General features: G+C 50.1%; 4 protein-coding genes across 4 annotated transcripts; 3 read left to right on the plus strand and 1 right to left on the minus strand.

Moving 5' to 3' along the window:
- Nucleotides 1-441: 441 nt before the first annotated feature.
- On the minus strand, nucleotides 442-2,004 carry K460DRAFT_364809 (uncharacterized protein). Its single transcript, XM_040933064.1, has one exon. The coding sequence runs from the start codon at nucleotides 1,687-1,689 to the stop codon at nucleotides 769-771; it is 921 nt and encodes a 306-aa protein (XP_040791427.1). The 5' UTR covers nucleotides 1,690-2,004; the 3' UTR covers nucleotides 442-768.
- A 904-nt stretch (nucleotides 2,005-2,908) lies between these two features.
- K460DRAFT_393835 (t-complex protein-like protein 1 gamma subunit) lies at nucleotides 2,909-4,968 on the plus strand. Its single transcript, XM_040935954.1, has 4 exons — nucleotides 2,909-3,083; nucleotides 3,136-3,417; nucleotides 3,471-4,061; nucleotides 4,112-4,968. The coding sequence occupies exons 1-4, from the start codon at nucleotides 3,059-3,061 to the stop codon at nucleotides 4,861-4,863; spliced, it is 1,650 nt and encodes a 549-aa protein (XP_040791428.1). The 5' UTR covers nucleotides 2,909-3,058; the 3' UTR covers nucleotides 4,864-4,968.
- Nucleotides 4,969-5,201: 233 nt separating this feature from the next.
- On the plus strand, nucleotides 5,202-8,132 carry K460DRAFT_364812 (uncharacterized protein). The gene is made up of 5 exons (XM_040933065.1): nucleotides 5,202-5,854; nucleotides 5,906-6,564; nucleotides 6,813-7,056; nucleotides 7,111-7,202; nucleotides 7,271-8,132. The coding sequence occupies exons 1-5, from the start codon at nucleotides 5,241-5,243 to the stop codon at nucleotides 7,957-7,959; spliced, it is 2,298 nt and encodes a 765-aa protein (XP_040791429.1). The 5' UTR covers nucleotides 5,202-5,240; the 3' UTR covers nucleotides 7,960-8,132.
- An 808-nt stretch (nucleotides 8,133-8,940) lies between these two features.
- On the plus strand, nucleotides 8,941-11,726 carry K460DRAFT_428241 (uncharacterized protein; the record flags this gene model as incomplete). Its single annotated transcript, XM_040938287.1, has 4 exons — nucleotides 8,941-9,101; nucleotides 9,449-10,052; nucleotides 10,105-10,284; nucleotides 10,340-11,726. The coding sequence occupies 4 exons, from the start codon at nucleotides 8,941-8,943 to the stop codon at nucleotides 11,336-11,338; spliced, it is 1,944 nt and encodes a 647-aa protein (XP_040791430.1). The 3' UTR covers nucleotides 11,339-11,726.
- Between the last annotated feature and the right edge of the window lie 813 nt (nucleotides 11,727-12,539).

Below are 12,539 nucleotides of genomic sequence, written 5' to 3' on the forward strand. Positions count from 1 at the left end.
TATGAAGGTGCGGAGTTGTTAAGTGGCGTAGTTCAGGGGCGGAGGCGCAGTCGCGTCGTTTGTTCACATCGTGAAGATCGGTCTTTTTCATTCTGGTTCCGCTCTCTAACCTATCTCCGAAGGAATATTACCCATTTCATCCGGCAATGAGTGATCCCAGAGAAGAGTTCCAGTTGACGTGTTGGCGCGACACTTTCGTGTGTTGAGGCCTAGTCATTCCTCTTTCCGGCAAAGCACGGCCCAGTTAGAGGTGCCTTCATTCTTCCGTGCTTTCCCGGTCAAGAAAATATAATAGACCGTACTAGGGTGAAGGAACATGCCCATAGTCTGCTCCACCCAACATTTGAAATGACAGACTAGATATGAGAGTATGGATGCGGTTTGGTCACACACACGTAGATTATAGTCAGATTCACGTGGTGAAGGCATGTGAAAAGATAGTCATGGTAATAATAATCGTTATTTTGTATTCTTGTTGCCTATAATGTTTAGTGGCATTGAGCTTACGCGATGCGATCAATGATACTCGATCAAGCTGTCGCAGCACGAGCATAGTGATGTACAATTGAGCAAATGGAAGACGCCGCCTCCAGTAAGTTCATCCGTAACCGTAACCGTAACCACCGCCGAACGCCAATTTGCCGAAGAAGAAAGTCCGTGAGATCGAAAAGCGTAAATCAAAGCAGGTGCAAAGGGAAACCGAACATGGCGTTGTTGCCGTACAAGAGTGGAAGAGGGACAAGGAAGAGAAAGGTCGAAGCTGGTCAACTACATTTCCATTGCGTCGCCAGCAGCAACAGCGACAGACTTGAAGGTGGGCTGGGCCGTAGCGGACTCCGATGGGGTGAGGTGGCGAGCATTGATGCGTTCTCCTTCGACACGGGGTGTGGGACCAAACATGAGATTGCTAACAGTTCGTTCCAGAGACCAGCCAACGAGTTGACACCACTGAAGGTTATCGGAGAATAACCAGTAGCCTTGGACACCGTGTTGCTTGGCGCGCACCAAATAAGCAGACAGCGACTCCTTCTCGAGCATGACGAGCGCATCAGAGAGGTCGAAATGGCGTTCAATGACACGTGAGTACGCGCGTGCGGCATCGCGTAGATTTGGGTTTGTCATGACGTTCTTCCAGCCGACGCCGAGCGATGCGATTAGGGCGTTGATGGTGGTGCCGTTTTCGTGGATGACACCTTCAGTCTTTGAAGCATCCATGTCGTTGAGCGATGGGACAGCAACGCTGGCAGATGGGCTTATCCGTACCGACTTGCGTGAAAGGGCAACAGGACGGACCGGCTCAGCCTTCTCTTCGTTCTCGTTCTTCTCTTCGCACCATGTGCCGGACTGCGATTCGGCAGCAAGGCAGAAGCCTGGCTCGTCAGGGTAGATGAGCGTCATACCGGGGCCATAGACGGGCTCTGGCTTCGGTTTGACAGGCAATTGAGTGACGATCGATCCGACAGGTTGATTCTCCTCTGGGTCGTCGACGTCGGCGATGGATCGTTTACGGCCAGCGGCGGCATTGGAGGCGGCGGCTAGATAGTTGAGCGATGGTGGAGTAGGGTATTTTGGGCGGAAGTTACCCATAGCTGAAGGTGAGAGGGCGCGTTGGTGGCGGGAGAAGTAGCCCTGCGGTTGCTGGGGCGGCAGGACCACGGTAGGCGACGAGGCATAGTAGTTGAGACCCATACTGTATGTTTAGTAGATTAGAAAGCGTAAAAGGTTGAAAGATACAAGTGTCTGTCTAGCAACAGAGCAGACGATTGAAGCATGCGACACGCAAGTAGGCTTAGGTCACCAAGAACGACGACGTGGATGGAGGAGATGGAGGATGTGAGGCAAGGCGAAGTGGTGTTGATGGGATGTGAGATGGATAGAGTGATGAAGGAAGAAGAAATGAGGCGTGGAATTGGCGGCGACAAGGGACGTGACGAGAGGCTGAGTGCGGCGACGAGAGGGCGCAAAGAAGTGAGGTGAAGGAGGGAAGGTGTGGAGGGCGCCAGAGCGGTCTTGTAAGCTCCGCGCCGGGTCCCGTGAGAGGCTGGCAGCTACGCGGTGGGGAGTGGCAGAAGGGTCGGGTAGAGAGAGAGAGATGACGGGCGATGCAGCTCCCAGGGCCCGCCGGGCGCGGATTGGCCGACTTCGCGAGCTGAGCGACTCCGGATGGGGCAGGCGCACGGACACGCCAAGCACTATGTAAGCCAGGCAGCGTCAGGAGACGTTAAGCACTACCCCAATAGTAAAGTATTTACTACCCTTCTAAAGCTTACTTGCTATTAGTCCTACGCTATTACTGCGCTATTAAAATACTAGTAGTTTTAATAGCAGATTAATAAATTAAAAGTATTTAAAAATTTTAACTAAGCTAACTATTATATTAAATAATACTAAATAATAAATAATTTATTTTAGTAGTATTATTATATTTTAATGCTTGCGCAATTAAATTAACTACTACTACTACTACTACTACTACTACTATGCTTATTACAATTACAATTACTGCAATATATTGCAATTAATTATAATTAATTAATTATAATATATTGCAATAGATTGCAGTAATTGTAATTATAATAAGTATAATAGTAGTAGTAGTAATAGTAGTAGTTAATTGCAGTAGTAGTAGTTAAATTAATTATATAAGTAGTAGTTAAGTTGCCTAAATATACGCGCGTTACTTATTTTATTTATAATAATATAATAATTTATATATAAATTAAAATGCTAAAAAGTAGCGCAGTGTGCTTTAGCTGTATAAATCTATACTAGATTTAGTAATAGAGGTAGTAAATACCTTACTATCGGGGTGGTGCTTAACGTCTCCCGGCAGCGTCGACTGTGCGACTGCAACCGGGACGGGGATTGCCGGAGGGCGCACGTGACTCGACTTGCGGGCAGCTCGGCGCGGAGAATCATAGTGGCGGTTGCGACGCGTTTTTTGGCAAGCAAAAAGTAGCGTAGGAGCTGGCAAGGCACCCGCACGAGAGATACCCCACGCTCCTCTGTTTTAGCCCCTCTTTCTTCTGCATAGTACCCAGAGGCTCCTTCTTTCAAGATGCAGGCGCCAGTAGTTGTCATGAGTATGTCCAGCGGCGGTGCCGAAGCTTCGACAGCCCACTAACACAACAACAGACACGCAAACCCCGGGCGGGGAGCGGCAGTTTGGCCGCAAAGCCCAGCTCTCCAACATCACAGCAGCCAAGACGGTCGCAGACATCATCAGATCATGTCTCGGTCCCAAGGCCATGCTCAAGATGCTGCTCGACCCCATGGGCGGCATCGTCCTCACCAACGACGGCCATGCCATTCTCCGAGAGATCGAAGTCGCGCACCCGGCAGCGAAGAGCATGATCGAGCTGAGTCGGACACAAGATGAGGAGGTAGGAGACGGCACAACCACAGTCATCATATTAGGTATGCAAAGGCAAAGCCCACTAGCAAGAGGAAGAGGGGCTAATATGAGGTAGCTGGAGAGATCCTCGCACAAGCTCTGCCGCAGTTAGAGCGCAACATCCACCCCGTCGTCATTATCCAAGCCTTCAAGAAGGCCTTGGCCGATGCCCTCGAGATCATCAATGAGATTGCCGTCGATGTCGACATTAACAACGACAAGCAGATGTACGAGATTATTCACTCCTCGATCGGTACAAAATTCGTCTCGCGGTGGTCAGAACTCATGTGTGGCCTCGCTCTCAAGGCTGTGCGAACTGTTTCGTTAGACATTGGCTCGGGCAAGCAGGAGGTCGACATCAAGCGCTACGCCCGCATTGAGAAGATCCCAGGAAACGAGATCGAGGACAGTGAGGTGCTTGATGGTGTTATGTTGAACAAGGACATCACACACCCGAAGATGAGGCGGAGAATTGAAAACCCTCGCGTCCTGCTGTTGGATTGCACACTCGAGTACAAGAAGGGCGAGTCTCAGACGAACATCGAGGTCAGCAAAGAGGAGGACTGGAACAGGATACTGCAGATCGAAGAGGAACAGGTCAAGGCCATGTGCGACGCCATCATTGCCCTAAAACCCGACCTTGTCATCACTGAGAAGGGCGTGAGTGGTAAGTTGGCCCGTGTCTGTGTTTCATACAGCTTGCTAACGCCCGAATAGATCTCGCACAGCATTACCTCGTCAAGGCCGACATCACCGCTATCCGCCGCGTCCGCAAGACAGACAACAACCGCGTTGCGCGTGCAACTGGTGCCACCATCGTCAACTCTGTGTTCGCAGCTACCGCCGCAGATATCGGCACTCAATGTGGGCTATTCGAGATCTCCAAGATTGGCGACGAGTACTTTACCTTCCTTACCAAGTGCAAAGATCCCAAGGCATGCACGATCCTACTCAGGGGCCCCTCAAAAGACATTCTGAACGAGATCGAGCGTAATCTCCACGACGCTATGGGTGTCGCCAGGAACGTGATATGGAACCCCAAGTTGTGCCCGGGAGGTGGCGCAACCGAAATGGCGGTTGCTGTCGGCCTAGACAGGAGAGGGAGACTCATCGAGGGTGTGGCACAGTGGCCGTACAAGGCAATTGCAGAAGCCATGGAGGTCATCCCCCGCACGCTCATCCAAAACTCAGGAAACAGCCCGATTAAGGTCCTCACTCAGCTGCGAGCGAAGCATGCGGAGGGCTACGAGGATGGCAAGCACGGTGGAAGCTTCTGGGGTATCGATGGCGAGGCAGGAAAGGTCGTAGACATGCGGACGTACAACGTGTGGGAGCCGTTGGCAGTCAAGGAGCAGAGCGTCAAGACCGCCATAGAGAGTGCATGTCTACTATTGAGGGTTGACGACATTGTCGCTGCGAAATCAGCTAAACAGGTCAGTGGGCCCATTGGTGGGGGTGGAGACGATTAGATAGGGCCTACACGCGGATAAATATCGTAGATCCAGCCCGATCATGAATTCAAATGAGAATGAAGACATACGAAACTCTCATATATATACCGCATATTGCCTACGAATGCGACTAACAGAGTTTGAAGAGATGATCAACAAATCGCAATTTCCTCAAGGAGTACCTTTTAATGTAATTATTTTGTCATCCTTTCACAAGTCTTGTCAGTTTCGCCCTTTCAGATGACAAAATGCGAGTACACGAGGCTGTGCATGGGTCTATTTCTGTAACCGCCCCCAACGCTAAAAGCCCCATCATGCAGGGGTTTCGCGCAGGCTGACATCTCCAATTGAAATATCCTGTCAGAATTCCAGCATGCCACCTCTTCACCATCGCCATGCTCAAAGACCTCGTCAATGTCCCTAAACGCTGGATCCTGTCATTAAGCACTCGAAACACAGTCTATAAGCAATGGAATCACGCAAACACCACGGAACTGCAGGTACTCTCCACGGCGGAACCGAACGACAACAAAAGCGAGTTGTATTCACTACATTCGAGAACAACAAAACTCTTCGGGGCACCCAAGGCTTGGGTTACTCGGTTTCTTGGGGCTCGTTTTGCGGGTTGGAGATTCGGCGTACTAAACTTCGCGACATGGGCTTCTATCGTCTTCTTGATCAATCTCATTGTCACGATTTGGGGCTCAAGCGCTACTACCAAAGGAAAAGGTGTCTTTTTCGAAGGAGACTGCGAGCGCGTGAAACGGCTGAACTCCGCACTCCATGTGCTCATTAACGTCTTGAGTACGATCTTGCTCAGCGGCAGCAACTACTGCATGCAGTGCTTGTCTGCACCCACACGGAAAGAGATTGACCGGGCGCACGGCAATGCTGGAGGGACATGGCTTGACATTGGAGTCCCGGGTGTACGCAATATCAAACACATTAGTCGCCGGCGACAAGCTCTATGGTCCCTACTTGCTCTTTCTTCACTCCCACTACATCTTTTGTAAGATCGCGAGTTCCTTTAGGAGACGTTTTTCGATCTGACCATAACAAGTTACAACTCCGCCGTCTTCAGCTCTCTCTCTGCAAATAGCTACTGGGCAGTCTCCGTCAGCCAGTCTTTCATCAACGACACTCAATGTCTCAATTGCACCAACGTGGACTACTATCAGACAGCTCGCAACCGGAGGCCGAGAGTAGACTTTTTATCTAGATCGGAGCTCAAAACCCTTTCGAAAACTGTGGAAACACTCTGGGGTCTAGCACGCGCAGGCAACTTGGACAGGCTGGAGCCCGCCGAATGTCTGAACCAATACGCCCAAACTATCCAGTCCAACAGGCGCAACCTGCTTCTCGTTGGTAAGGATAGTAACTATCCCCCGCCGGAGGAGAATTATTTCAACAACAGATCTCATATTTACTGGGCGGACATGTTCCAAGCTAGTTCGGCGGCATACGCTGAACAAGCCGCTGATTCGTACAGCTGGATTTGCGCCGGTCTAACCGATACTAGATCTTGCTCAAGTATGATAGAAAATATCAAACGTGTGCCCGATGCGTGGCAAGTTGGTTGGCATTGCCGCGGAGATACGCGGAACGAATGTGCCTATCCGCGATTTCCGGTCGAGTACTGCTTAAGTGAAAAGGCTGAACCGCACTGCAAGCTTCATTTCGAACCAAATATTGCAATCCTTATTACGGTACTAAATCTTGGTCAGTACTCCCGCATCTGTCTCTTGTGTCTTGACGACGCATCTTTTAGTTTTGATAGCACGGAGACGAACTTTATTCTACACTGAAGTCTCACTCGGTGTTAGACTCTGGATTTTATCTGCCCTATCTTGGTATCTGATATTCATCATTTCCGAACAAGCACTGTCGAATCAATTGCCCAAAGGGTAGTTTGTGTTCGCAGATGCGCCAACATTCTACTATGAATCCTGCTAACAATGTGCCAACAGTCAAAGCCGCTTTAATGTTCTATATCGCATTTTTCATCTCAGACGAGCCAATCATAACAATGGGCGATGCCATTGCTTCTTTTCTCGAAAAGAGTGACTCCACGACCAAGAACATGTGTCTCGTCTCTCTCAAAGACTTCAAGGAAAAGAAGGGCTACACTGCAGGGCCGCGGCAATGGGACAATAAGCGATATAAATGGAAAGACGTTACAAGTAAAACACGACGAACAGTTACACTAGTAATGTACGGCAGACTGTCTCTCCCCTTGCCATTTTGGGTTTTCTCTAACATGCTCAGGTTCCTTACAGCCCTAGTACTAGTCAGTGGGCTTCTAGGCTGGGGCCTAGTTAGCCTCCCAACAGGCACAACGCTCTCCCGCCTCGGATTCGGTGCGTAAATTCCTCGTGTTATTAAGTATGAACTAGAATATACTACTGACACTGCATCTCCTCCATAGGTATGGTCGACCCACGTACTGCCATGTCCGGCTTGCCCAATGACCTCCTAGCCAACGTCGTCCTAGCCAACACCCCGCAACTCATTCTCTCTTTCCTCTACTTCTCCTACAACGCGCTATTGACCGCTATGCTGATGGGATATGAATGGACTACGTATGCTTCGAAGCGGAAAGGCCTTCGCGTCTCCCATCATCCGTCTGGCCAACAGCGATCAACCTACTTCCTGCAACTTCCCTACCGCTTTGGCGTTCCACTGATGATTCTAAGTGGTACATTGCATTGGCTGGTTTCGCAAAGCATCTTCCTAATTTCCCTCGACTACTACGATGTGTTCGGGAATGCAGGGAGAGGCTATTTCAGGGGAGATCAAGATCTTAAGACACTAGGGTTCTCGCCTAGTGCAATCATTTCTGTCATTGGTTTGGGGAGTCTAATGGTTATTGCCATTGTTTGCTTTGGGTCTATTCCGTACAAGCGTGGTATGCCGCTAGCTGGGAGTTGCAGTCTGGCTATTAGCGCAGCGTGTCATGTATTGGATGGGGATGAAACTGATGGAGTTATGGCTGCGGAGCAGAACCTGCAATGGGGCGTGGTTAGTATCAGTCATGATGGTGTTGGACACTGCGCTTTCTCTACCAAGTGTGTTGAGGCACCGGTGGAGGGTGAGGTGTATGCTGGAGAGCAATAGAAATACTCAATAGTATCCTAGAGCGTAAGCGCTTTTGACATGTTTTCTGGGGGTTATCAAGGGTGGAACCATGGGAGCCTTATACGCAATCTGCAATCGCGCACTGATCATTAGTGTGTTGAACCGTGGTTCTTTCCTCGAAACCATTTGCGCTTTCCATATATAACCGCAGCGGTGAGAGACAACACCCCAGTTATTTTTATACCAAAATCACTTCTTCGGGGTGTTCTCTCTCACCAACAGCCACCACCATTGCCCCTAACACAGTCTTGATTTGTCTCACAGACTACAAACGCGACCAAAATACACGCACTAAAAACGAATACGCCGTCGTCCCAAGATGTCTCACAGCACCCCATCACAGCCACCAGTCTCAAGTCCATTTGAGGAAAGCCAGCTTTCCCCGCGAGCGTTACCACAGCCAACCCATCAACCACCTCCGGTATCGGAATTACCAGGACTGACCTACCATCAATCGGAATGGCCACGACCGCCACTCTTCTATGATATGGGGTTTCACGCGACACCTTCTTTCAAGATCTCTGCCATCGATACTGTAAGCCGCATTATCACCTCCAAACCCGTACTTGGCGCCATACTCGACCCTACACCTGGCCCAAGTGGTGCCATACACATACGGCCAACGGATTACTCTCATGCCTACAGAAAAAAACTAAAAGTCGCCTACGACCCACGGGAGCTATCGTGGGTTTATAGTTTATATAGGGCTGCGCATGTCTTCCCAGGCCAAACCCCGAACTCTGAGCTCCGACATGTTTTCCGCCACATCTACCCCGCGACACGCCGATTCTGCTGAGACACTTTGAGTGCGGGGATTTACGGTCGTGTGCCCTGGCATCAAGAGGGTTTCCAAAGCACCTACGCCCTAGTTGAGCTATCGCTGGTTCTGTGAAAGTACTTTGAGTGCAAACCTCGTCATCGTTCTCCCAATTGTTACCAAGTATCAATCTTCTGCTCTCAATGACTGAAGAGTCTGATGCGATCCGTGGTTGTATGCAACAGTCTCACGCCTACACACCGCCATGGTTTCTACGGTCCATGTCGTCTGTCGCTCCGTTTAAGGCGAACATAACAGAGATGATAGCCTGGGAAACCCATTTAAATACAGATTATATCATCTGGTACTTCGTCCTAGAAGTACGCTTGACGACAAGCACTCCAAGATAGATCGAGATGGTCGTCAAGCATGGTTTCAAAACTCATCAGAATACCCCGGACGGAAGAAATTGAACGCGTACTTTAAGGTTACTTTAAGAACTCTGAGAAGGGTGAATATCTCTAGCACTACTTGGTGCCAAGTGCAGATAAAGAAAAGGAACTGTATAATGTTGGAGCATCGCACCTGCAAAGAATAGGTGCTTGATGCAGATTAGCTAATAAGATCTCTCAACCAATTTGACTAGCCTCTGTGGCCCGTGCGCCATCGCTTAGCTCTCATATGTTTCTCCACCATCTAACACCAGCGTAGTATACAAAGCACATCTTGGAGTATGTCATTCACAAATTATATCGCTTATGAGGACCTAAAAAGTGGGCGGAACCGCATCGGACATTATGACCTCTCTGAGAAGACTATCCAGCCTTTGAGCTTCATATCCGGAACCCATCTGGACAACCTTTACCAGGTCATTGAAGTTGGCGAAGCGAACATCATCCCCTCCGGGAGCCCCTTTTCAGCCTCATCAGCGAAAATACTTCCTCCGTTCACGGGCCGCGATGTGCTATGTGTAGGCAAAAACTATGCCGAGCACGCCAAAGAGTTCAATAGCTCGGGTTTTGATAGCTCGGATAAAGTTGATACGCCGTCTCATCCCGTCATCTTCACCAAACGCTTCACATCGATCATTGGGGACGGCGAGGAGATCTTCCCACATCCGGAATTCACGCAGACGGCTGACTATGAGGGTGAGATTGGCGTTGTCATTGGCAAACCTGGGTTCCGTGTCTCAGAGGATGATGCGATGAGCCATGTTTGGGGTTATACGATTGTGAATGATATGACGGCGCGCGAGCGACAACGAGATCACAAGCAGTTTTATATCGGCAAGTCGCCTGATACGTTCTGCCCAATGGTCTGTTTACCTCCCGCGCCATGATTCTATTTCTCAGTTGACTTTCTATTAGGGCCCGATTGCTGTCCCTGCATCGAAACTCGACAAAGTCCTCTGCGTGCAGACGCATGTCAATGGCGAGCTACGACAGAATGCAACTACAGACGATCTAATCTTCTCGATTCCGTATCTGATCAAGACAATGTCTGAAGGGCAGACACTGATGCCTGGTGACGTTCTGGCTACTGGTACCGTAGGCTTAACAACTACCACATTTTGAGACGACAAAGTTACTGACTTCAAAACAGCCAGCTGGTGTTGGTATCGGAAGGAAGCCACCCGTGTATCTCAGACCCGGAGACACAATAGCTGTCTCAGTGACCGGGCTAGGCACTCTGACGAACCGCATCGCGGATCTGAACTCACCGAATCCTATTGTAAAGCGAGTCCAAAACATATCTCACTTGCCACAGACCAACACTACGAAGAGCGTTGATACCTCTATGCTAACACAGATCAATAACAAGCCTCTGTTCTACAAGCATCTAGGTGATAGCAAGAAATCGCCAATCGTGTTCATCCACGGCCTCGGCGGTAGTTCCGAGTTCTACACTCCATTGATTGATTCCATAGACTTAAAGACAGCTCATTCTCTTCACCTCTTCGACCTCGAAGGGCATGGTCTCTCGCCGACGTCTCCGCTCAACAGGCTCAGCATCGAGTCCTTTACGGAAGACGTAAATGGTATCTTCGAATCCGCGAATATAACGTCCGGTGCCAGCATCATAGCCCACTCAATGGGTTGTTTAGTTGCAGTAAATTTTGCACTCACACATCCTGGCAAGGTCTCCAAGCTCATTCTACTCGGTCCCCCGCCGTCGCCACTTCTAGAAGCCGATAGTAATGCGACTTTCGCTCGTGCTGAGATGGTGCGTACGAAAGGTATGGCGGCGGTTGTCGATGTTGTTGCTGCGGCAGGTACATCAGCGACGACAAAGGCCTCGAACCAACTCGCAGTAGCAGCGGTGCGCATGTCACTGCTCGGCCAGGATCCTGAAGGCTATGCGAAAGCGTGTGCGGCGCTTGCGGGAGCGAAAGGCCTAGATTTTGGCGCAATCCAAGCGACAACGACGACGCTGATTGTAACTGGAAGTGAAGATGAGGTTTCGCCGCCGCAGCTGTGCGAGGAGTTTGTCAAGGCGTTGAAAGGGAAGGCAAGCTTGGAAGTGTTACATAAAATTGGGCATTGGCATGTTTTCGAGGATCTGCAGGGTGTTTCGAGCGCGGTCAACGACTTCTTGAGATGACATCGCCTTAGGGAGAGCATAAACGAACTTGTGCGTTTCGTTCTACAGAGTCTGATTGCGTTCACCGAAAATGTAGCAGCCAGCGCGTACCTCTCCGTACCCACAAGCATCCAAGAAGTTTCAATAGACAAGTCTTGAACGTTCATCCATCGAGCTGAGCTCGCCGACTTTTCGCGAGCGACGTCAAGACATTCCCACCCAAGTGTCGTTCCTCCGAACACTGGATAGCGCGCTGAACTTGTGTCCACAGTCTCAAAACTGAGCCGGAGACTAGTTACCGCTAGTGCACTCGAGATCGGACTGTGATGTCAATGTTCGAGTCGTTGTACACACATTCGTATTCGGTTAATAATCCCGAACGCTCATGCAAGCATCGTATGGCAAGACAGGTCGGTGGTGCCATAGACGGTTTTGACAGCAAGGACTATCGATCTACAGGAATCCTTTTCTAGTCGTATCGCGGTGGAGCATCACAGTGCAATGCCAAGCTGGCTGTGATGGTCGTCATAGTGCCCCTCATCTTGTCAGAAAACCACACCCAAGCAGAAAGATCAACAATACTCGGGAGGACTCGTGTCACGTCGGCTGGTTTACAGCTGAGATCGACACGCTAGTGCTAAGAGCATGCGCAGCAGTTATCAGCAGGCGTGCGAAACGTTGATTGGTGCTGGTGGAGTGCAGGCACATTGTCTCGGGGCACCGATCGTCGATGGTGTTTAGAAGGGGAGGAAGATATAACCCCCCCAAAATGCCGTTTTGGAATATACAAGCAGTTCTACTTCTCGAGGCTGCACATCGAGGGTCGAGACTCCTGTACCTGCGTGAGTAATCTCAGGCCAGGGCCAGGACGAACGGTGAGCGAAAACGCCCTTCGTGTACGAATCGAATGATGCGAGACTATAGAGCCGAGGAGAAGGATTACGATGCTGCGATCTGCGGTCACAATTGTATGGAGCGGCTTAATGTTCCGTGTAGAACGCACGTGCGAGGATGGAGTTGTGATGGCAGTAATGAAATCCGATGTTTGGAGATGGAGGACTAGTGCCGTGGCTGCGCGGAGGCGGGAAGCCGTTTCGACGCTGACATCGAGATTGACGAGAAGTCTAGACCGTGCCCACCAACACGATCCTCGAGCATATTGCGATCCAGAAGGCCCGTTTAGCATGACACACATAGGGGTCATCTATTGATGACGATCAGC

This window comes from Cucurbitaria berberidis, assembly GCF_010015615.1.
Source record: "Cucurbitaria berberidis CBS 394.84 unplaced genomic scaffold K460scaffold_2, whole genome shotgun sequence".
NCBI classification, from domain to species: Eukaryota; Fungi; Ascomycota; class Dothideomycetes; order Pleosporales; family Cucurbitariaceae; genus Cucurbitaria; species Cucurbitaria berberidis.

What these genes read in the sequence shown, in the direction of transcription:
- K460DRAFT_364809 (XM_040933064.1), bottom strand. Translation starts at nt 1,689, where the DNA reads ATGGGTCTCAACTACTATGCCTCGTCGCCTACCGTGGTCCTGCCGCCC.
- K460DRAFT_393835 (XM_040935954.1), top strand. Translation starts at nt 3,059, where the DNA reads ATGCAGGCGCCAGTAGTTGTCATGA. An exon ending in GGCGCCAGTAGTTGTCATGA is followed by an intron (nt 3,084 to 3,135) that starts GTATGTCCAGCG and finishes ACACAACAACAG; the next exon opens with ACACGCAAACCCCGGGCGGG. An exon ending in AACCACAGTCATCATATTAG is followed by an intron (nt 3,418 to 3,470) that starts GTATGCAAAGGC and finishes AATATGAGGTAG; the next exon opens with CTGGAGAGATCCTCGCACAA.
- K460DRAFT_364812 (XM_040933065.1), top strand. Translation starts at nt 5,241, where the DNA reads ATGCTCAAAGACCTCGTCAATGTCCCTAAACGCTGGATCCTGTCATTA. An exon ending in TCACTCCCACTACATCTTTT is followed by an intron (nt 5,855 to 5,905) that starts GTAAGATCGCGA and finishes GACCATAACAAG; the next exon opens with TTACAACTCCGCCGTCTTCA. An exon ending in TATTACGGTACTAAATCTTG is followed by an intron (nt 6,565 to 6,812) that starts GTCAGTACTCCC and finishes ATGTGCCAACAG; the next exon opens with TCAAAGCCGCTTTAATGTTC.